We start from the raw sequence: 24,437 nt of genomic DNA, 5'->3' as shown, positions 1-24,437 counted from the left end.
GTAGCTCTAGCGTTTATGACTATCCCAAACTGTCAGAAGCTTACAAGGAGAGTGTTAAGCATACAGCTTATTTCCTGAATACTTCAAAGAGGAGGATTTCTTAATGGTGGTGAGAAGTGTCAGATTGACTGCAAGGGTCGTGGTGGATTCGCCATTCCTGACCATTTTTAAATCGGGATTGGATGTTTTCTAAAAGATCTGCTCTAGGAATTATTTTGCAAATGTTGTAAGGGCCTGTGTTATACAGGCGGTCAGATCAGAGGATCACAATGGTCCCTTCTGGCCTTGGAATCTATGAATGCATGTCTTGGATAATGTATTTCTCTCTTTGAGCCTGATGCAGAGGCCAGTGGAAGTCTTCACTGTTTCTGTTGACTTCAACGGGCTTTGGCTCAGGCCCCTGCTCCACAGAAAGCATATCACACGGGCAGGGGCTGTACAAGCTTCCCCATGCTACTCACCACTGTTCTTCCATCCTGAGCTAGATGGTTGAGGGGGATCATTTCTTAGGGGAAAGGGTAATTGGTTCTCTGCCACCCTGGGCCTCTCTGTAACAGCTGCCAATTGTGGCAGTGGTTTTGTGCTGTCCCACCAGAAATTGGCCAGGTCATTTCATACAGCCCATCGAACAGCCATCCAATTGTAGCACTATTACTATTAAACATTTATATTACAGTGATGTCCAAAGGCCCCAATTAAGATGTGGACCCCTCTGCGCAGTACAGACAGACAAAGAGATACTTAGGACTTGTCTACACTTAAAACACTGCAGTGGTGCCACTGTAGTGCTTCAATGAAGCTGCTACCAACGCTGACGGCAGGGGTTCTCCTGTCAGCGTCGGTACTCCACCTCCCCAAGAGACCGTAGCTAGGTTGGTGGGAGCGCTGGCTACACCAGGGGTTAGGTCGGTTTAACGGCATTGCTCAGGGATGTGGATTTTTCAAATCCCTGAGTGACATAGTTATCCTGACCTAATTTCCTAGTGTAGACCAGGCCTAAGTGTATGCGAACCAACCCAGCAACCAAATAGATGGTGTGGGGACTGGTAGAGATCCTAGGATGATGGAGCACTATACAAGTGTCTGTAAGTCCCATCCTATGGAGTGTATTATCCCCATTATACCCTTGGGTCAAAATCTATTTAATATGAGACATTCGTATGTAGCTTTATTCCTACTATATTTCCAATGAGCTCTTTTACTCAGTCCTTACTCAGCACAACTCCCATTGTCTTTGCCTGAGTCAGGCCCTCAGGATTTGGCCCTTTGTTAATAGTTCTATCTGGCACAACACAAAACAGTGATGCTGAAAACAAACTTTTATTCTCTCCTCTGTCAGTTTCATGTGCTAACATTTATTCCCTTGAAAAGCTGTAGGACGTCCGGTTTCTTGGCAAGCTGCCGTGCAAATGTTCCAGTGTCGTCCAGGGAGTCCTGCAATCCAGCCTGCAGGAGAAGCCACGCACAGGCCGCGTGCTGGCCCGCACAGGCCATGTGCAGGGCTGTAAGGAGACAGGACATTGACATGGAAATGAAATCCGCAAACAGGGATTTGTATTTCATATGCAACGCAAATGTCAGACTCCCAGCAAAGCGAATTAATCCAGGAAAAACTGGCCATGGGTGAACAATGACTTTAATTCCTTTTTCAATTATCACATGCAATCAGTGCCCTGCATTCTGCAGTGGTGGGCCTTGAAACTGCACGGCTGCGTCCATTATGGAGGCAGACAACGACGGTGGGAAATGAAATAAGAATGTTTCCGTTTGTTTTGCACAGTAAGGAGCTGTACAGTATCACTAGCAGGAAGGACAATCCAAGATCCTCCAATCGATGGCTGCCACTTTAACAGGAGATTGGCCCCAGCAACCTACAGAATCTGGCCCAGTGAGTCTTGGCAAGGAACGAAAAGATTTGTACTGTGTGTGGGGCTAGAATGGAACACACAGGATCAGCTCCGGTGTACATTGATGGCTAGATGCTCCATTGATTTCAGTGGAGCTATGCAGAGGTAGGATCAGTTGCAGATCTGGCACACAGTCCCTAACCATACAACGTAATGTGTGTGTGTGGGGAGGGAGGGGTTTGCGGGACCTGGCACAAATCAGCCTGTATGGGCCCCCCTTAACATTTTTTATACAGGTGAAATCTGGTGTGGGGAAGGGACACTAGTGCTGGGTGACGAGGGACGACGGAGAGTCACAGGGTGGCACCTGTGCTAGAGGTGAGGGGCCCCCCTGTGCTGGGGGGTCCCAGAAAAGGGAGGGCTCCAGGGTGGAAGGGCAATGGATGGGGTCAGCCTGGCGCTGGCATTAGGACGCTGGCGGCTGGTGCAACAGCGGCCAAGCAAGAAAAATAAATACAACGCGCACTTCCTGCTGGTGAGTGTGGGCCCGACCCCTGCTGCCGGCACCAGGACCCCCATTAACCCCCGAACTCCGAACTCCTCCCCCCCCCCCGGGCTGGCCTGGCCCCCCACGCACCCCTAACCCCACCCCCCTGGGCCGGCCTAGCGCCCCCCCCCCCACGCATACTGAAGCGTGGGGCCCGGAGCAGTCACCCCGATTTGCCAAACCCAAGGGATCGCTCTGACCATGTGTCAGTCTTGCAGAGTAGCAAGCCTGCAGCGTGTTGAGCGGGCTTTAACTGGGTTCTAGCATGGCTGTTGTACTGGTAGGAGGTCCTGTCTGCACTTTGTCCGTAGCTAGGTTAGCCAGTCTGCCTGCCTCCTTTCTCGGCCCAATACTGCTCGATGCCAAGAACCTTCCATTTGCTCTCAAATCAACTGGGAGTTGAGGATGTTCAGCATCTTGCAAGAGACACTCAGCACCTCACAGCTCTCTGTACAGGAGGATACCCCATGACAGACACTCACAATCCTCTGTCACTAGCACGAACAGCTGAGGCAGTGTGGGACAGAGGTCCAGATGAAGCCAGAACGCGCCGATACTAATACAGTAAGGCATCAAGGAGTGGATGAACAAGAGTGGCTGACTCAAGGTCATGGAGGAAAAAATGCTGCTGTACAGGTGACCAGAACCACTTGCACTGTAACCTGGGCAGGTGAGTGTAACAGAGTCTGAACACATCTGATCTATGTGTAGACTGGGAGAGAGAGCATATGTGGGAGAGAGAAAGAGACTGACTGATTGACTGGCTGATTAGGGGATTGTTCATGAGGATTCTAAAAACAAGTATTTAGACCAACCTGATCACTCCGGAGAAGCCACGAGTTGCCAGTTTTGGCTGCGTTGAAAACCATTTCATTTTTAGAAACATTAATCCGAAGGGTGACTCGTTTATTATTGTGCACAGATGACATTGCCAACGCAATGCAATTACTGCGGTGACTAGCTTTGCATCCAAATTCCACTTACTATTCATTTACAAGTCATACATCTGGCACTGGTTGCAGATTAGGCATTAAACACACTGTGCTGTGATCTTTCAGGGGCAGGGATCCTGTCTTTTTACCTGTTTTTAAATTGCCCTCTGCAGTACTGATGCTCTAGAAACAACAACCAACCAACCTACCAGAGGGCCTTACCAGATCGACTTTTCCCGTCTTTAGCATGTAGATCAGCGCCGAGGGACAACAGCGTTTGGACGGTACTTGTATGTCCTTCCTGCATTTTTAAGCACAAACACATCGGTTGCATGATTGTTAAGCAGAACCAGCCCTTTAAATCTTTCATTTGTGAGCCTAATATAACCTATAGGACTGGGAATAGAAAAATTCCTCTGTAAAGCAATGTTTATAAGAGCTTGCTATATGGCCAATGAGCACCACCATAAGCAAACTGGCAAACCTGTGGAGAGCTATAGATACGGGTGCAGATTCTTGTGTTCAGTCAAGGAGCAGAGAGGTGGGGGCTGCGGCTCCCTGATCCTGGGGCCAACCAGGGTCTGCCTCAGCCCCTGGCATATCTTAGAGCAGCAGTAAGTTGTACTTGGCTGCCAATATCCCCAAGAGCAGCCAGAGACTGCCAAAGCACAGCTGTGTTCCTGCCACATCGCCTCTTCCCCAGGAACATCTCCCACACAGATACAGAGCTATTAGGACAGCTCTATGCCACTCAGCAATTCTACCTATGCAGGGGGAATCCTCCACTAGAAGATAAGCTATATTCACTGTCCCTTTGTGATGCCACAGCAGTGCCGGGAGACCATAGCAGGGCAATGGTGAATCCTGGAAGATCCTGCTGCAAAATACACCAGGATCCTGGAGCCTCTAAATGCCACCTGTCCTGTTATTCAATAGCGTTCAACTGGCATGCCAAGTGGAAGTCAAAGGCTCCAGGACTGAAAGGCTGTGTCTGCTCTGAGGATTTTAAAGAATGTTCCCACTGTTGCTCTATCACCAGTACATGCTAGCAAAGGGCCATGCTAGCAAAGGCAGGAGAGCTCATGTAGAATGACCCCTAGTGACAAGGTCTAAAGAGGCTTCTTGTTAGCATGTTAGTGCATTTTAAGGTGTCAGCTGATCTTGCCTTTCCCCTCCAACCATCGCTATGACCGAATGACTAAGGCCATGTCTACACTACAGGGACTACAGCTAGGGTGACCAGACAGCAAGTGTGAAAAATCAGGACGGGGGTGGGGGATAATAGGAGCCTATATAAGAAAAAGCCCCAAATATCGGGACATTTGGTCACCCTAACTACAGCTGCACAGCCCCATAGCACAGACACAGCCGACAGGGACAGAAGGGGCTTTTCTGTCACCGTAGGAACACTACCTCCATGAGCAATGGTAGCTAGATATACAGTAGCATCCTTCCATCAATCAACCTAGCTGTGTTTACACTGTGGGTCAGGGCGGCATTGCTATGGTGCTCAGGTCTATGGATTTTTCATACCCCTTAGTGCCATAGCTATGTCAACCTAAATTGTAGACCAGGCCAGAATCAAACTGCTTTTATCCTCTGCAGGCCAATCAGCCCTAGAATCCCGATTTACTGTTAACAATACAAACACTGGCCGCTGATGATTTGTTAAAAGGATTAGGCTTCATTAGGAACCTGTTTTCTCCCATACTGGAAACCTGGTCTGATTGCTACAGAAGTCTAGGATTGCCACTAGTGGGTGTGTGCGTTTTAGCTCAGAGACCTATGTCTTATTAATAGCTTCCAACTGAGCTGGATTTGCTATCTACTGGCATTAGCCCGTAGGGCACTGGCATTTTCCAAAGGATTTCTATGATATTTGTAGAATCTTAGAAGAACAGAGATTGCCTCAGTGACATGGACTAATGATCCATCGAGTCCTGGATCTTCTCTCTGGCTGTAGCCAATTTTGGATGCTTCAGAGGAAAATTTAACCCTTGCATTTCCCCTAAATAATGCATCTGATTTGGCTGTTTCTTCCTCACCCTCTGCTAATTAGGCTTTGTTCTGCAGCATGGATGTGGATAGCCCGTATTTGTACCTCCCCTTTCCCATTGACTGTACAAGCTGCATATTCCCCTTGTTCACAGCACCCAGTGCATTACTGCAGGGACACACTGACAGCAATAAAAGTCATGAGCTAGCAGATGGCTTAGCTACAACGGCCTTAGCAGCAAATTGAGTTGAAAGCATAATTTGATTTTAATGTATTTATAAATGCAAAAAAAAAAAAAAAAAAAAAAAAAAAAAACCCTAAAGGAAATTATGCTGCACAATGCAAGTGACACCGATTCTCAGAGAGGAAGAAACAACCATCAAACGTTTTTGCAGATCAGCCGGTGTAGCTGTTTGCCATGGCAGAGCGGGGATCTTTTCCAAAGCACATTTACATTCACCCCCCCCAAACACATGCTATGAAATGCACCCCCGGCAGCCAAGAGGGCTTTCAACATCATTTCTCAGTGAATAAGGCGGATAAGCTGGGAGAAAGACCTATGTGGGGAGCCACCCTACCATGGAGGTGATGGGATGGGACGGGATAGAGGAGAATAAGGTTATTCATCTCCGTAAGGGCCATTGATGCATTTGTAAAAGAAGGATAAAGCATCTAGACTGTGCCCTCAAAGCTGCGTGCTGGAGTTCCTGAGCCTGTGAGCTCCTCCAGGCAGGGACCATCCCTCTTTGTGTGGCTAGAAAGCACTTAGCACATCCTGGAGGCTGTTGCAAACACACACAATAATAGAAGGGATGCAGCAGGGCTGTACTTCCTGAGCCCCCAGGAGGGATTCCAGATGACAGCCTCCGGGCTCCTGGGTAGAACACAATGGTGAAGCAACAATGCCAACACTCTTAGTACAGTATAACCAATCCTCTGTGTTCAGCCAACACTGCTGGTTGATGCAGGGAGGGTGGGCAAAGAGCCATAGCCCATCCGCAACCTGGCCGTCCTTCCCCCTTTTCATCTCCTAGGGGCACAGAGGTGTAGTAGGAAGGAGAGGACACACTAGTCCTTTATTGGAATTCAAGACAGCCCCTGTGCCAGGGGCACAAATGGGAGTGTGGGAAGCTCCTTGTCACCTCCCAGACCTTGTACACCTGCCCAGGGTCTGGCCAGAATCTAACCCAACCTATCAGCATAAAGGGCTTCCCCTCTCACCACTGTGGCTGTTTCAGTAGGGTATTGTGCTACGGTCTGAAATTGATAATTGCACTAATAACTTGCTAGGGCATGGTCCCAAACTGCTAGGGAGGCAGGAAGAGGATAAGGAGGAAATTCAAGCCCTGGGTTACTTCCATCTCCACTCCAACTACTGGTGAGTTGGCAAATTAAGCTGCTGAATCAGTCCATGACCAAGGGGAACCTCAAGCAAACATACATGCCACAGGTCAGCCCTGCTGACTCCTGGTCTTGAGAGGTGCTAGGTACCTACTGCTCCCATTGGCTCCCTTCAGCTAGCAGACATCAGTACAGACCCCTGCAGACAACAGATTGGTGGGGCAACTCCTATGGTGTGTACAGGGCAACTCCTGTATATGGCAGAAGTCATGGGCAGAAGGTATTGAAGGCCGTGGCCCCGCCCATGCTCTGTCCTGAGGCCCCGCCCTCGCTCCCCCTCTCCCCTGAAGCCAGTGGGGATTCAGCTCCAGCCGGTGGCCTGGAGCTCGGGGTTCGGGCTGGCCGGCGGCCTGGGGCGGCTCGAGCCAACCAGTGCAGCTGAGGTGGGCCGGCAGGGGCTCCTCCAGCTATGGGGGGGAAGGAAGGGAGGACGCTCGGGGCTCTGGGGGGGGGGGGGGGAGGGGGCCTCGGGTGGAAGGAGTGGGCCCAGGGGGCTAGCTTCCCCAAAGGGGGGTTTCTCCCGCCGCCCATGGCAGAAGTTGTACCATTCTGCACGGTACTAACTGAGCCAGTCTTCAGATGGCACTCAGGGCAAAGACCATGCTGCCATACCCCATCATCTCTCTTATGGCATGCCAGCTTACAGCCGCATTGCACAGGGAGCAATCGAAAAGAAACAAACCTTGGCTGCGTAATGTAGCGCCGTGAGTTGGATTGACGTTGCTCTCTCATTGACATTGACACCGAGATCAGAGACAAGGAAGCGGATGGCTTCGTCCTGGGTCGTGACTGCTGCCTGGTGCAACGGCTGAGCACCTACTGCATCTGCAGCTGTATAACAGGCCTAGCGGGTGGGAAATAAGGAACCATGAACAGCTTTGCCAAATTGCCGTGAACGATTGCCAACTTGTGTACAAACGACATGTCCGGCCATTGCCATGACAATGACAATAATGAAATCACATGATATTTTAACCGGCCATCAAAAAAATTACTCACCCTAGTCCAGCAGGATTACGTAATGCTGGTATAAAACCTGTGTGTGTACAGTTGCATCAGCTCATTTACCAAGCTTTGGAAATGATTAGCAAAGGCTTTTGGGCCCAGTTCTCCTTTCCACTGGTGTAAATCAGGAGAAACTTTATTGACATCAATAAAGCTACACCTTTATAAAACCAGTACAGGCCCATTGTCTTTCCAAATGCATGCAACACAGTAGTCTAGCTACAACAAGGTCATCATTTCGCAGTATGCTGATATTTTGATAAACATCTAGCAAATCAATGGAATCTGGTCCCAACATGTAAAGGGACACTGTCAAGTCAAATTTGGATTTGCAAATGTGTTTGTACAAGGAGCCCCAATTCTTATGAGGGCCTTTAGGCATGTGTGTTATACTTAATCATAATCATACTTTTCCATTATTTCTTTTCATTAAATTTCAGTTGAACCAGTTTAAGACAAACAAACATTCCACTTTTCGGTGCTGCCAGGTCTCACAATTTTATAGCAAGCCTTGTGCTTATATTTAATATTTTCCTTAAAACCCCAGCTTCTGGAGTCATGTGAACAGCTTTCATTTAAAACACAAGTATGTTTTTAGCTTTGATGGTAAGCATAGAAAATTCTGAAGACCAGAAGGCAAGTAAAAAGAATGCAAAATGCATTAATGCTGTCACGGACCAGGAGGTGTGCGGTTAGGCCCAATGGCTCGAGCAGCAGCAGTCAGGCCTAGTAGTGGGAGCAGTGGCCATCAAGAACTAGAAGTCAGAGTCAAGGACTAGAGCAGGGCTGGCACAGGAGCGATCACAGCTTGCAGGCATGTGCACTGAGCAGCCATTGGCCTAATGCTGCTGCCAGGCTGAAGAGCACATCTGTTGGTTCCTCCAGCCAATTGGGCTGTCTGGCTAATCAAGTGATTCTGCTGCAAGCCACCTGTGCTTCAGCTGCGAGGCCTCTGTTGCTCACTAGGGAGGGAGAGCCAGCTGGTCCCAGGCTCAGCGGCAAACCCTAATTCCTGACAACTTTTTTTTTAAAATCTGATGGTTCTTAAGCCCATTTCCTGATTTGGAGGCCTAACACTTGATTTTTGAAAACTGGAAGTTGGCAGTCCTGCCTGTTTAGCACTTGCCATCCAAATGTTGCAGCACCAAGCTAGCGCACGAGGACCAGAAATGGAACTGTCTAGAAAACGAACAGGCTCTTCCCATTGTCCATGCGATGAGAAATGCAAATGTAAACCAACCTCACACACCGTGAGAAATAAATTCGATTTTAAAATATTCTTTGAGGGTTTCATAGTCGATGTTGACAACAGTACATAAGTAATGAAGTGTTTGTTATTTTGAATATACAACTGGATCTAACAACAGCCCTATGATCCTTTTCGAACAGGGGTGGGCAAATTTTTTGGCCCGAGGGCCACATTGGGGTTGCAAAACTGTATGGAGGGCCGGGTAGGGAAGGTTTCCCAAACAGCCTGGCCCCCGCCCCCTATCCAACCCCTCCCACTTCCCGCCCCCTGACTGCCCCCCTCAGAACCCCTGACCTATCCAAACCCCCCTGCTCCTTGTCCCCTAACCACCCCCTCCCGGGACCCCCAACCCCTAACCGCCCCCCCGGGACCCCACTTCCTATCCAACCCCCCTGCTGCCAGTCCCGACTGCCCTGACCCCTATCCACACCCCCGCCCCCGGACAGGCCCCCCGGGATTCCCATGCTTATCCAAACCCTCCCCTCCCTGTTCCCCGTCCCCTGACCGCCCCCAGAACCTCTGCCTCATCCAACTGCCCCCTGCTCTCTGTCCCCTGACTGCCCCTCCCAAACCTCCCGCCCCTTATCCAACCCCCCTGCTCCCTTATCATGCCACTCAGAGCAGCATGTCTGGCAGCTGCGCCACCCGGCTGGAGCCAGACACGCTGCCTTGCTGCTCGGCAGGAGTGCACAACCCTGCCGCCCAGAGCGCTGCCTGCGCGGTGGCATGGCTACAGGAGAGGGAGGACAGCAGGGGAGGGGCCGGAGGCTAGCCTCCCCGGCTGGGAGCTTAAGGGCTGGGCAGGACGGTCCCGTGAGCTGGATGTCGCCCACAGGCTGTAGTTTGCCCACCTCTGTTTTAGAAGGAAATCAGAGGTCATTGGGAAGCAATACTAGGAGCTATAGCTGTTATAGGTAGGGAAAGTTCACTTCCTACACAGCCACAGCAGGAAATCTACTGGTCCTCAGAAATCTACTGCCAGAAGAAACTCTACTTGTATGGTTTAAGCACAGGCTAGAGAGCCAGGAATGCCTGGGTTTTAATCTCGGCTTTGACACCAGCTCCTTCTGTAGCTTTGGGCAAGTAAGTCACTTTACCCACTCTGTGCCTCAGTTTCCCCATCTGTAAAATGGGGATGAGACTTGCATCCCTATGTCACAGGAGTGTTTGTGATGGTCTGTTACCTAGCAAGTATTTATACAAATCATTCTGAAGAGGTAAAGCTCTAAGGCCCGGATTCACAAAGGTACTTAGGCACCTAGCGTCCACTGAAATCATTGGTTGTTAGGTGCTTACATACCTTGGGGAATCTGGGCCTAAGTATTGATCATCAGGCTGTGAAGGCCTTCTTGCTACTCATGAGTAGCCCCACTGAGCCAATGATAACTTGGTAGCAGCTCACCTGTGGGAGTCATGGGCACACATTCTGGTCTTTAGTGGAATCACCATCATTAGCCACACCACTCACTTTTTACTCAGTCCTTGTGTTAGCTTCAGTGGGAGTTTGCCTGAGTAAAGTCCTCCAGATATGGCCCCATACAAGTACAAGAGCTAATATTGTTCTCTTTGGTGGGTGGTGTTTTGTATCTGGAACCTGGAGAAAAGGCAATGTGGGTCTCTTGACACCATACCTTATGCTTTTCTAGAAACAGCTGGGCTATGTCGATGTGCCCGTTCTGTATCGCATCCATAAAGGGAGTCACTCCGCATTTGTCCCTGCTGTCAGGTTCATATGGGCACCTTGGAAAGATCATAAAACACATGCTTGAGACTGGTGCGCTTGGGCTGCTTTGTGTTGTTGGAGCAGTGCACAGTAGCTGGAGTGTCTCATTATATTTGACCAGAAGGCTTTAGCTCTGTACGTGAGGCATCCCAGCTAAAATGATCACCTGCCCCTCTCTCTTTGTCCTATGTTGTATCGTATTGGGTGCTGGCATGTGTCTTTAGAGTGACCTTGAGCTCTTTGGGGCAGGGAGCTGTTTGGCTCAATTCCTGCAGGGTGAATTTCTCCCCCAGGCATAAGAGGGGCAGAAGGTCTATGCGCCACTTACATCACACTTAAAGTCTCCGAATAGAAGTTCTGTGGGAGATAAGTGGCACACAGGCCATGGGCTGGCACAGGGATGAACTGCCCCAAACATGGCGCTACATACATCATTACTGCGAACCAAATCCCAAGGACCTTACTCAGGCAGAACTCTCACTGGAGTGAATGGGAATTCAACCTGAGTAAAGACTGAGTCAAAACTGAGAATCTGGCCCAATGACAACACAGTGGGTCAAATCCACCCCATGCCAATTGTAAACCAGGGTTTAGTGGGGCTGGGAGGGGTGTGAAGTCTGATACTGGGGAGGCTGTGGATGGAGATGGCTACAGCCTCCCTTCTTCCCAGTGCAGCTTCAACAGTGGGCAACGCTGGTCAGGAAGGAAGTGTGGCCAGAATGATTCAATGCAGTTTCCCAGCAGACTCTCCGCGGCCAGGACTGTATGGAGCCCCAGACAGAAAATACAGCTACCCCTGGCGGAAAGCAAGAAAGAAGGTGGTGCCCTCATCTCAGGGTGAACCCCTGCATTGTGGCACAGTGGGTCTCACTGGTGCAGGCAAATGCAGTAGCTGGGCTCAGTCAAGCCCAGAGGAATTACACTAAGCCCAGATGGTTCTCTCCTTGTCCTAAAGACCCAGCCTGGTTATGTAATTGGGGCCTATGTCACAGTGAATTCTGAGGCAATCCGGAGAGTAAATACATCTGAAATCACCATAATCAGCTGTGAAAAGTGAGAGGCAACTGATAGGTTCTCAGGGCTTACAAACGTGCAGCTGGGATTTCTAAATGGCATCAATGTTCCCGGTGTCTGTTTAGTCAAGCAGGCCGTGTGCTGTAAATGGAAGGGGGGAGCGGGCCGGGAGGAGGGAAGGGAGAAAGAGTGTGTGTGTGTGTGTGTGTGGTTAAATTTCACAAAAAAATTAGGACAGGAAGCCTGCTTACCGCTCAAGAAGTGCTTTCACTACGTCAAAACAGCCGTGCATTGCTGCGAGAGAGAGGAAGTGGATGGTAATTCATGTTTCCTCCCACCTACAAAGGAAAAATAAGTGGGTCTGTGCCCCTTTGGGCTTATTTGTGATGTATAAAGAAGCCCTGAAAGATTCTTAATTAAAACCTTTTACTGCTTGTTATTTTTATGTGAGACGTATCAGGAATATCCAACCGTCTCTATGTCCTCCAAGGACTCTCCAGACAAAACAGGAGAGAGAAGTGACGTGGAAGCTTTGTTTGCCCTGAACTGAAGTGTGTGTCTGTGTTTTGAATCTTAACAAACAGATTTTTTTCTCCCACTTTGTTAGGCCTTTAAGTTAAATAGGTGCTAAGCAAGACTAGCACAGAACAAAGAGTTTTAAGAAATCTGGAAAATATTCCCTTCCACTCTCAGTTGCTCAGGTTTTGCTTCCTTGATAATTCAGCTGGACATGTTTGGTACTGTGCCATGCACAACACACTGACTATTGGGAGCTGAGAACAGGCATACTAGGAACATGCACTTAGCACATCTCCAGTCATCGAGTCTCCTAGGGAAAAAACCCCATGGTAAAAGGGATCTGAATTGCAAATGTAAAATCGTCTCTGGCTTCTTAATACATGATATTGCAGCAAAATGGGGGAGGAACCCTATTTTTTTTCCTTTGTAGGCCACCTTCATATAATAAAACCAAACTCACAGCTGCTAATATCAGGTTATTTACTCATTTTGATTAAGCAGGACAACACCGTAAATGTTTTGGTCCCACAACCAAACACAGAACTGCAGTTGAAGAAGGGCTCTCAGCATATGTTGCACAGAAGTGATAGTCTTAGCTTTAATAGCAGCATTGCCAATCTCAAGAGATGAAAAATTATAAGTCAGACCCTCAAAAATCACAAAATTGAAAAAAAATCATGAGATTTTTAGTCTGTCGTTTAACTTCCCTCTATTCCTCTGCCAATATGTGTGTGACAATTTCGGGTTGAAAAGTCAACCTCTAATGCTCCCAAAAAATGAACACTTTTCCCTGGCTGCCCAGATGGAGACTTCTGTCTCATCCCTAGGACAGGGGAACTGCCATCCATTTCCTATTACTGTCTTCTGTCTAGATACAGCAGCAGCACTTCCCTGCCTCCCGCTACCCTGGGACCTCGCTACCTGAGACCTAGCAGTGCAACTTCCCTGACTTCCCATCTCCCACCTCCAGCTGCCCTAGGACTCTCTCACTGCTGTAGGGCCGTGAAGGCAAGGCTCAGTGGCAGGACCTTAGCCCCAAGGTCCCCTCACAGAGTTCTGCCCCTGTGCCCAGCCCTGAAAATCATAAGATCAGCAGAGTTTCTCATGTCACTGCAACAGTTTATCCTGCAAGCACCCAAATCCTGTGACATGATCAGTTTGCGAGAGGTGGCAACACTGCCTTCCCCTGGCTGCCGGAACAGGACTTCCCTTTACCATCTCCATCATCACCCCCAAGCTGGGGAGCTGCCACTGAATCCCCTCCATCTCCTGCCCCATCACTGTTCTCTCCACTCCCTCAGCCTCCCTCCTGCCCCCCATACTCCTTTGCTCCTCCCACTGCTCTGCACTGCCTGCAGCCTTCCTCCTGCCCCCTCCCTGCAACTCCCTTCTCAGCCTTCCCCTGCATCCCATTCATCTGCAATCCCTAAATCTGCCCCCTGCTCCTCATCATTCTCCTCGCCCACCCTTCACAGCGTCTCTGCTGGTCCTCACAGTCCCTGTGTTCTTCTATCCAGCCCTCTGGGCCATACTGTGGCAGCCATTCTGCCTGTGGGCACGGCTTCTATCTCACTGGAAGCAGTGGGAGGTGACAGCCAACTTTATTAAGGGTAGCCTCCTTCCACGTGCAGATAGACCGTAGGGAAATAGCGGCCATCTTGCTGGCTTCAAAGCTAAGCCCCACGGACAATTATAGGAGATGGCAGCCATTCTGAATAATTCACGAGTTGGCGCCTTTTGCTGTGTTTTCACTCCCAAAATCACTAGGGCCATGATAAAATTGTGGAAGTTGGCAACCCTGTAATAGCAACAGTCGAACAATGAAGCTGATGTGTTGTGGCCACAGTTTATAGCACTGATCAGTCACAATGAGCTCCCTGTCTTTTGTGGTACCCACCCATTGTCTTGTCTTATACTCAGATTGCAAATTCTTTGGGGCAGAGACTATCTTTTTGTTACGTGTGTCTTCAGGGCCCAGCATAATCCTGACAGCTAATTTGGGTATCTAGACGTTTCTCTTGTCCTTGCTGAGCGGGGTGGTGGTGGGGTAGGTAGGTGATGTCTCCCATTCACACCCACATCTCTCAGGACGACAGCTGGGTGCCAAATGGGAATGCACCTCACACAAATGGGAGGGGGGCTTGGGGCAGCAGCAACCCCCAGCCCTGGGGAGAGCTGGGCACCCCCCATGTGTGAACCAGTATCTACAGGGCCCTGCTTCTTGGGGGGGGACGGACGGAGCCACTCTCTCTGCCCCCCAATGTGAGCTGAGATCTAGAGGAAGCAGAGCATCCCATTTCCCCAGGCTGCCTCCAGCAGCGGGGAAGGGGCTGGAGGCTCACCCTTCACCCAATGCTGGTGCTTCTAAGGGTAAAGGGAGGTCAGAGCAGTGCAGGGGACTGTAGGGAGGAAAGGAGGAGGGGCCAGAACTATATAATAGGGGGTGTGGGGCTTTCAACTCTGTCCCCTCCCCAACCTCCCCATATCCACACATCCTATTTCTGTCCCCCATTCAAACAAAACATGCCCCCACAATGCTGAGACCAGGATGGGGACCTGGGAACAGGCATGTTCGGTGCATGGAACAGGCACATACACACAGCACTGAGATTGTGCTTGGGAGCTGAGAACAGGCAGGCTCGAAGATACCTCCGACACAGTGCTGAGACCAGGGTAAGGAGTTATTGTAACAGGCTAAATTCATCTCCTATGGGATGGTCTCATTCAGCTGACAACATCTCATTGAGATGAATGGACGATTTCACACCTGAGTCTGTTATGCTGCAGGACATGAGAGCTCATACCCCATACACCAGGCCCAGATCTGCATTTCCATTCTCCTGCCCCCCTCTCCTGCCTCCAGCTGGTATGTGCACTCTTGACACCATCTTCCCACCTCCCCACGCCCCTGCCAAGCTTACCAGGGGCATGGAGTGGCAAGGAGCAGAGTTATGGTCACCCAGTGGTGCCTCGTGAGATTCAAGAATATTTAGTTCAGCTGCATTCAAACCTCTGAAAGCCAGGAAATGAAGAGTTAAAGGAAAGCAAACAAACTTCAGAAATCCAGGAAGTACAGAAGGTGGAAGCCACCCCCACAAGGCAACCTTACGCTGTCTGCTCTCTTTCAGTGATGATCTAGTGCACCCATAGCAGCACTCTGCAGAACACTGAGAACAGAGCACGTGAGCACCGTTGGACAAAGTCTCAGGTTTAGCTCAAGTGTCGCAAACTGGAGCTACCTATACTACACTTGGGCCTACACTCAAACACGGACCCACTCCCCACAAACGACCCTAGACTTGATAAATGTTACCACCCCTTTACCCTTGCCTTGAGGATTCCTTCTGATACATGGCCTTCCCTCACCCCTCCCTAAGCCCCACAGACCACCACCCTGCTGACAGTCCCCACGGCACGAAGACCCCTATGTACTGCTACTGACACAGCCTATAGAGCTCAGCACTGAAATAAGGTATACTTGATACCAGAAGGTACACGTGGCCTTTTGTCATACTGCAGTCACAGCTCTGCCAAGCTATTCTAACTGGTCCCTCTATCATTCAGTACACCTCACACAGTGAATGCAGCTGCAGCTCTTGCACATTAAATGCTGGAATTCCAATCTATGGAACACAACACAAACAATGATGGCATGTTCTCTTAGTCCTTCCTCATATCTACTTATTTTAGACTCATACATTTTAAGGCCAGAGGGACTATTAACTAGCCTGACCTCCTATATAACATATGTCAGAGAATTCCATACAGTTACTGCTGTGTTGCATCTAATACCTTGTGTTTGATTCTAGCATCTTCCAGAAAGGCTTGACTTGAAGACTGCAAGAGATGGAAAATCCACCATTTCCCTTCGCTGTTTGTTAAATTTTGCACCATCCTTACTGACCCATTCCCAGGAGCTATTGCCAGCTCCAGAGGGGCAGAATTAAGGTTGTGTTGTGGCGGTGATGTGAACCTTAACTGTTCATTTCTTGGTTTTCAGAGGTCTGAGTGTAACAGAACTCAATGTTCTGGAAGGGCACAAGACACAGCCAGTCAATCTTAACTCTGCATTAATAAAATTTTGGGGCACTTAGTTAATTAATCCTCAAAGTACTCATGTGAGGCCTGGTAAGTATTATCCCCACTCACAGATTGTTAAACTGTGGCACAAAGCTGTTAGGGGACAGCGAGTGAGAGAATGAGGATCCGATCACTAGACCCCACTCCCTACCATGCACATGACTAATGTTATTAGAATATAAGGCACACTTTGCACAGGTGTAAAAGGACTATATAACATGCAAGGCAGTGGAGAATCAGGCCTGCATGCTAATCCAAGTATGCTCCCAGTTTAGTAACAGCCCCAACACTGATTATTCATACCCCTAGCAGGAATACATTGTCACCCTTCACACAGGCACAGATCAAAACTGCTGTTTTAGGGGCAACTGCAAGTGATAAAAAATTATAGCCTTATGCGCTTCTAATCCCTGAATGACACAAACTCTTCTGGGGCCATTAGAAGTAGGGTCCATACCTGCCGTGTGCAGAGGAGTTCTCTTTATTTTGCTTTCTGTGTTCCAGCTGCTCGGAGACACAGTGAGCAAGTACTGGATGATCTGGGGATCACCCTCTCGACTTGCTATATGGAAGCAATTCCAGCCATCTTTGTTCTTTAACAACGGGTTTGCTCCATGCTCAATGAGATCTTTAATCACCTCCAGGTTCTTCCTGGTGCAAGCCATCATGAGAGGAGTCCTCAAAAAGAGAAGGGAGAATAAACACACAATACATCCTCATTATACCACCAGCTGCTCCACAGCTAGCCCGTTACGATCCAAACTCCATTGCTGTAATAACTGAGTTTGAAGCAAGATTTAAGGTTGGCTGTGGCCAAAGAGGGTTCTAGCACAGCGTGTGGGTGCAGATTACTTGCCAGGATTATCTGGGTATACCTCATTCAATCATTTCCCTGGCATTTGCAGGGGCCTCCAGCAGGTCCCTCCTGTTCTCTGCCTATGGCATGAAACAGTCTAGTCTCTTGTGGGCTGCAATATTTTGGTCTTGTTTTGGTTGTTGGTTTAGTTTGAGGGTGCTGGATGGTGTTGGTGGCCGGTGACATACAGCTGGTCAGACTGGTTGATCTAGTGTTTCCCTTCTGGCCTGTGATTCTATGACAGTTTGGCCAGCCAGTGGGGACTAGGATTACGGACCTAGTAAACGCGGTGTTATCATCTTATCCTCTTGCGGCCAGCCTACAGACAGGACAGATGACCTACTAAAGCCACTACAAGCTAGGGGAGATCTCCTTTAGTTCAAGCGATCGAGGTGCTTTTGAAATGGAAGTCCGGGATTCTATCCCCAATGCCACATGTGGATGGTATGGCTGATCATCAACATGCCTATACAGGTGCAGCATATGAACTCACGACAGATTCTAGAGCACCATTTTCTCACTTAGTTTGTTCACTGTGCACCCTGGCTGGCTGTACCACTTGGGCCCAAGTGAGTTTAAACCAGTTTAAACATTGCTACAGCAGAATAACCAGAGAAAGAGCCAAAGGGCTGACACTGGAAAATCTTCTCATCACAAGCAACCAATCAATTTTATGTGCATATTATCATAACAACACGCTCTTGTTTTCCACTAAAATAACAGAGAAAAGAAAGGCAATGTGTACTTGAGATTTTCTGTTGTAGCTGCAGCCGGTCAGATCAGTACTTTTTACCCCCTACTGTCCCATTCCCTTCATCAGCATCGACAGGGGGGACTGTAGATGATAAATCACAAATTGGACAAACCCCTTTTCCAAGTCAATATGCGCTAGCCTCACAGTGAGATACTTACGCGGGGCAATCAGCACAAGTGTGATGCTTCATACAATTTTTTTTTTATAAACATTCAAGACTGTTCTCGTTACATTGTGGTGTGAAAACTTGCTAAGACTGTGGATCGCACTGGCATCTTCCTAAGGCCTTGAGGACCACCCCCAATTGGTCTATATAATAAAAGTAATGACTACTTGTACTTAATATTGTGACCCCTCCATCTGAGAATCTCAGTGTCCCTCATAAGCATTAACGACCACACTTATGTCCAGTAGAGAAGTAAAGAATTATTATTCTCATTTTACAGATGGGGTAACTGAGATACAGTGTGACTTGCTGAAGGCCATAGCAAGTCTGGCAGAGTCAGGAACAGAACCCACCTAGCTTGACGCCCAGTCTGACGTCCTAACAGCAAGACCCTCCTTTTATATGTAGGTAAAATAAGTGCATACAACTGTAATAATATTTGATTTGATGGTATCGCCCATTTTTTAATTTAACTGCAATAAACTACATTTGATCAGCTGTGGCTTCATCCCGCTGCCACAGTCCACATTTGAGTATCAGGACACACTTTGGGTACCGCCTGATTAGCATCTGATTCTTGCACTCACTTATGCACATGTTTAAGTTACACATGTGAGTAATCCCATTGACTTCAATGGCACTACTCACATGCAAGAGCGCCTAGTGATTACAGGGTCAGGACCCTACATTTGCAGTCTCCTAGTATTTCTTTCACCCTTGCAGTGGGTACTTTTTGAGCATTCTCGTGTGCTCTAAGCAGATCAAAAGACCCAGTCCCTGTCCCCAAGCAGTTTACAACCTAAACTAATCCTCTGCTGCACTAACATGTCTCCAGACAAACAACAGCAGGAGCAAAGGTGCCATCCCTACCAGGCAGCACCACATTCAGCTCAATGAGGTGTTAAATTCAGTCTAACTGGACCATATAAACACTAACATAATGAAGAATTGACAAATCTGAACCACACTCCACTAAATCCTCTCTCCCTTTTATTCCCAGGATGGGATTATAACCTATTTATTCTTGGGAGATTTCTTCAATTCAATCTAGGGCAGACACCCTGGAGGCTGTCTCTCTCTCTTCATCCTTAGAATGTAAAATGAAAGAGAAACAATCTCACCTCCTCTTTGATGCCATTAGGGAGCCACACATGGTGTCTTTATTTTAACAGCTGCTACAAGCAGTCTGGCATCTCAGAGGGCATGCTGTATAGTCATATACGGTCTGTGCCTTAGTCCTGGCAAGACCATTGCATTACCCAGCTCCTTCCATGGAAGACTGATTACTCCAAATTGCATGCAATTTGCAGCAGAAGACTGCCGCTTGGCTGCTGCCACACAGTCATCCTTAGCTGCACCTTCACTGACCTGATTCTGTCAGCCTACATGCCAGTTTAAGGGACTATAACGTGACATTGGCTTGAGTGAAGTAAGTAACTTTTGACCAAATACAGGCCAATCAGCATTATTGTTAAAGAATGGGTGCATAATAAATCATAACGTATAACAAAAGGAAGGGAAAAAATCCCTTAGACTAAAATCTTGAAAATCCTCCACTTATTTCCATACCCCCTGCTGCATGTGGTGTCCAGTGGTAGGTAAAGAACCACACAAGTTAGAGATGGAAAAAGACATCACCTGCTCCATCTTCCTGGCAGTATTGTATCGTTCCTCACGCTACAAACTGAAGAACTTTGTCTGGCCTTGTTTTCAAAGTCCCAAACAAAGAGGTCTCCACCATTTTCACAGCATAAAGAGTCTAAGCAATTTTCTCAGGTTATATCTACACTACAGAGCCTATGCTGGCATTGCCCCTCTTGTAGACGCAATGTACCTTGACCAAACCAGGAATTCTGCTGGTGTAGGAACAGCCCCTCCCCAAACAACATTAACAATGCTGACAGAGTATCAGAGGGGTAGCCGTGTTAGTCTGAATCAGTAAAAAGCAACAGAGGGTCCTGTGGCACCTTTAAGACTAACAGAAGTATTGGGAGCATAAGCTTTCGTGGGTAAGAACCTCACTTCTTCAGATGCAAGTAATGGAAATCTCCAGAGGCAGGTATAAATCAGTGTGGAGATAACGAGGTTAGTTCAATCAGGGAGGGTGAGGTGCTCTGCTAGCAGTTGAGGTGTGAACACCAAGGGAGGAGAAACTGCTTCTGTAGTTGAATAGCCATTCACAGTCTTTGTTTAATCTTGATCTGATGGTGTCAAATTTGCAAATGAACTGGAGCTCAGCAGTTTCTCTTTGGAGTCTGGTCCTGAAGTTTTTTTGCTGTAAGATGCTGACAGAAGCACTCTTCTTTCGGCATAGCTGCGTCTACACTGACCATTTGGTTAGCATAGCTATGTCACGAGGGATGTGGTTTTTCCACAACCATGACCAACACGGCTACCCAGTATAAATTTTAAGTGTAGATCAGGTCTCTGGTTTTAAACTGGGGCATAGGTGAGTGGATGTATATTTCTGTTAAGGGTGAATCTTTTCCCTGCCCCCCAGTTTTGTCATGCGTGGCATGAATAGTATCTGTGCGCCCAGAGCGTTTAGTAATTGGGTAAATAAATAAAGTGAATACTAGATCTCACTTTCAGGAAGTTTTCCCATACTACTTCTTACATTTATCTTTTTACCACACTAACCTGATATTAGCAATGATTTAACAATTTAACTGCTAGCATAGATGGGACAAAACTCTTTGACATTGACAGAAAGCACGATATATTCTCAAGTAGGCAGAGATTTAATCTTCTCTTTGCTAAACTATGCATAGTATATATAAAGCCACTGATTGGTATGCATCTTCAATCCCAATGCAACTGCATTCCAGGGCCAGAGGCTGGGAATACAAGTATGTATTCTTGCTTTTGGAATTTGTAGGAATGAAAGGTGCCATGGGAATATAAAGATATCAACATATCTAGATTTGCTATGTGAGACAAGTATCTTCTTCCCCTACTCTCACTTATTATGTCAATGCCAGGAGTACTAAACTGACTAATGATTTGTAATGATAAGGATTAGGTCAGTGCCTCCTATTCATGTTCTAATTTCAACTTTAAATATTAACTGAGAATTCTTTGCTGCCTCATGTGATGGAAATCCTGTCCCTCCACCACCTTGGTGAATAATGCAGCTTCATTCCCTTGCAGTAATACTTCACATTTATATAGCAATTTTCATCTGAGAATATTATTATTATTTGTATTACCGTATCGTTATTTGTGTTATCAGGTCCCCATTGTGCTAGCCATTGTAAGTGCTTTCCAAATATCAGTTAATTAAGGCTCACTTTACCACTCAGAAGTAGGTATTCTTATCTGCCCATGAGTTTCTCATTCATTCATTCTTTTATCTGGGCACCCTAGAGTTTAAAGGCAGAAAAACAAGCAAAAGAAGGTTAGTGATTTGACTGGCGTCATTCAGTGAGAGATCTGGATTGATTATGATTCCTGGACCTATGTGCCAACTATTAGACAATGCCTTCCCCCCTCCCCCCACAAACACATTTCAAACACTAGCCAGATCCCACAGTGAAACAAGCCAGTGACTTACCAGTCTGCCTTTTTCAAGCAGTCTATCCTTGCACCTTTATCCAGCAGATACAACATGCAGTCCCTGTGACCCATGGAAGCTGCTTCGTGGAGGGGCCTTTTGTAGTCATTATTAAACATCTCGATGTCCATTTCCAAGGCTTCTACTAAATGGGTCAGAACATTCAGGTGACCATGCCTGGCTGCATAGTGCAGTAGCGTGTCCCCAGATTTCCCATAGTGTTTCCGCCTCACTTCCTTGCTCATTTCCTTGTCTCTCTGCAACTCCTCTTTGAAAAGGTCTAGCCTGCCTTCTTGAATCAGCCTGAGAAGTTGTTTCTGATTTTCTGCTTCAGCCATAGAGAAATGTGTGGCTCCTAAGACATTAAAACAAACAAACAACAAGCAGGTTTGGGACAGAGAGAGTTCAAAATAAAATGAATGATGAGATTTTAAAGGCTAATTAGAAAATCTATGATCATAAAAACAGTCTTAATATAAATCCAAAATAAAGGTGTCTCCCACCAAATGAATCAAAGGTGGCAAGTCTCTGATATCTGACATCACCGGGTTAAAATGTCCACAGGAAAATATGGAGAGACGGTGTATGTTTGTGAGCAAGTGGAGGTTCCTAAGTGGGCAGGGAAATTTAAGTGGATAAGAAATTCTTACAATCAGTGTCATAAAAAAAGCTTTTATAAATAAAAATGCTCCCTCCCATACCTGAACTGAAGATGCAGTAAATAAGTCAGTATTGGATCTTATGCATAAAGACAGCAGTTATTATTTAATACCAGGTTTTTCAACACTCAGCCATAAAATTATCATCTTAACAAAGCTAAAAAAGCTTGTGGGATCAGCTACACAAAATGAAAAAGACCCAAGCTACTTGCATGAGTCACATTAAAATGATTAAAAGCTCACATCGGACACACCAGAGTCCACTGACGGCTTCTATAGCTGCTGCTGCAGGGCTGTGCTGCACTGAATTCCTTCCCCTTACACAAGCTGTCTTCTTCTTGTGGACAAACAGTGTTTGCCCTGACACTTTATTTTAGGCTAGTGGGTAGAGCCGCAACTGGTAGGGGGACCATATGTCCCATTTTGGCCAGGATAGTCCCTTTTTTAAGCCCTGTCCTGGTCCTCCTGACTTTTTTTCCCCAAAAGGAGGCATTTGTCCTGTTTGCTCTTGCCAACTTGATCAGTTGGCAAGAGCAAATGGGACAAATCCCCACTTTTGTCAAAAAAGTGTGGTGTGGTGGAACATGCGGTGGGGGGAAAGAGATGCCAGCCCCTCCTAGGGGAGGAGGTGGGGCGGACAGTTCCAGCATGTGGGGGAGGGGGCTGGCAGGGTTCCAGCAACAGGCAACAGCCTCTTGAGGGGGGGCCCACAGGGTTCCAGCGACGGACAACAGCATTGAGCAGGGGTTGGATGAGGCCCTCGGGCGAGCAGCTCAGGGCATCCCGTTTTCTCTTTGGGAAATATGGTCACCCTAGCAACTGTGGACTTTGGAGACCTTAGTTCAAGTCCCTGCCTTGCTGGTAGCCAGATGGGTGATGATGGGCAAGTCACTTCACCAATCTGTTGCTTGGTTGCTGCATCTGTAAAATGGGGATACCAACCTCTTTTGTAAAGTGCTGGGAGATCTACTGAGGAGACGCGCTGGAAAAGAGCGAGGTATTATTATTACCGGCGGGACTAGTCTGGTACCCGGCTTCCCCCAACGGCCACTGCTGGCCGCGTCCGATGGGAGCCTAACGCCCCCCGCAACGTACGGCGGTGGCAGGAGAGGGGCCATTGCTTCCCGGCGCCAGCACCTTCAGCCCATTGCCCTCGATTGCCCCTTGTGACCAGGCTGCCCCCCGCATGCTGGGGGTGGAGGGGGTCTGTCGGAGCGGGGCAGCGGCCCGTCGAGAGACGTTCGGGCCCTGGCACACCGTGTGACCCGGCCCCACCCGCCTGAGGGGTGTTATTTACACAGACGTTGCGGGTCCCTGGGGCTTTGCCGTGGTGACGCGCCCCACCCCCAACCCCTGGTGTGTGACGTCACCCCCGCGCGAGGCCGCCACGACGCAGCCTGACACCGCCACATGACATCACCATGACGTCACAACTACGGGTGACGTTGCGATGACATCACGGCGGGTGACCTGCGGGCGGGGCTGTTGATGTTCCCGGCAGCCCCAGCGTGACGCCCCCCCGCGAAGGTTAAACGGGACACGGGGGTGGGCGGCAGGGAGGGAAGTAAACAAACTCCGGGAACGTTTTCGCTCGTCCCTTGGCCGCGTCCCGCCCCTCACCGAGCCAGGGCGAGTCTCATTGGATGGGGCTGCGGCCGCGCGCTGTCTGATTGGCGCGCGGCGGAGTCAGTCAGGCGGCGGCCGGGAGCGGGATCCCGGGAAGCCAGGGCGGTAACGCGAGCGGGAGTTCGGAGTCGGGAAGCCGAGCGGCCCCGGCAGGCTCCGAACGCCGGCGGGACCAGAGTGAGGCTGGTTCGGCTCGGGCGGGGCTCGGACACTGTCCGGGGGCGGGGCTAGGGCCTGGGCGGGGGGTCTGCACTGGGGGCAGGGATCGGGGTCTGCATGGGGGGGGGGGCAGGGATAGGGCCTGGAATGGGAAGGGTCTGTATTGGGGGCAGGGATCGGGGTCTGCATTGGGGTGGGGGCAGGGATAGGGCCTGGGCGGGGGGTCTGCATTGGGGGCAGGGGGGGGGGTCTGCGTGGGGGGGGGGGCGGGGCCCGGGGGGGGGGGTGTGCTTTGGGGACGGGGAGAGAGAGCCTGGTAGGCATGTAGAATAGATAATGCTTATAGGAACC

At 48.8% G+C, this 24,437-nt stretch overlaps 2 protein-coding genes across 6 annotated transcripts in view; one reads left to right on the top strand and one right to left on the bottom strand.

Moving 5' to 3' along the window:
* Positions 1-243: 243 nt before the first annotated feature.
* On the bottom strand, positions 244-24,072 carry ANKRD16 (ankyrin repeat domain 16). 5 transcript variants are annotated; one of them, XM_034764080.1, is made up of 9 exons: positions 23,922-24,072; positions 23,244-23,283; positions 21,643-21,997; positions 16,771-16,991; positions 11,966-12,008; positions 10,609-10,717; positions 7,406-7,567; positions 3,549-3,627; positions 244-1,502 (listed from the first exon to the last, which is right to left on the bottom strand). In XM_034764080.1, the coding sequence occupies exons 3-9, from the start codon at positions 21,978-21,980 to the stop codon at positions 1,342-1,344; spliced, it is 1,113 nt and encodes a 370-aa protein (XP_034619971.1). In that variant the 5' UTR covers positions 21,981-21,997; positions 23,244-23,283; positions 23,922-24,072; the 3' UTR covers positions 244-1,341. The 5 variants fall into 5 exon arrangements, with proteins under 5 accessions (XP_034619971.1, XP_034619964.1, XP_034619949.1 ...); XM_034764073.1 differs by lacking the exon at positions 23,922-24,072 and having other exon boundaries at positions 23,244-23,643; XM_034764058.1 differs by lacking the exons at positions 23,244-23,283; positions 23,922-24,072 and adding an exon at positions 22,545-22,765.
* FBH1 (F-box DNA helicase 1) overlaps positions 23,982-24,437 on the top strand; it is a gene marked incomplete in the record, with an annotated part of 38,596 nt that continues 38,140 nt past the window's right edge. Inside the window, 1 exon segment of the mRNA XM_034764045.1 lies at positions 23,982-24,104. Within this exon segment, the coding sequence (XP_034619936.1) occupies position 24,104 (1 nt within the window).

This window comes from Trachemys scripta, chromosome 1 (assembly GCF_013100865.1).
Source record: "Trachemys scripta elegans isolate TJP31775 chromosome 1, CAS_Tse_1.0, whole genome shotgun sequence".
Taxonomy (NCBI): Eukaryota; Metazoa; Chordata; order Testudines; family Emydidae; genus Trachemys; species Trachemys scripta.
Note: the sequence above shows the minus strand (reverse complement) of the source record. Positions and strands in the feature narration are given on the sequence as shown.

Excerpts from the sequence above, each read along its gene's own strand:
- ANKRD16 (XM_034764080.1), bottom strand. The coding sequence starts at position 21,980 with ATGGCTGAAGCAGAAAATCAGAAACAACTTCTCAGGCTGATTCAAGAA. Across the intron at positions 16,992-21,642 it reads TGCTTGAAAAAGGCAGACTG|GACTCCTCTCATGATGGCTT; the intron begins GTAAGTCACTGG and ends TCTCTTTTTGAG. Across the intron at positions 10,718-11,965 it reads GTGAAAGCACTTCTTGAGCG|GTGCCCATATGAACCTGACA; the intron begins GTAAGCAGGCTT and ends GATCTTTCCAAG.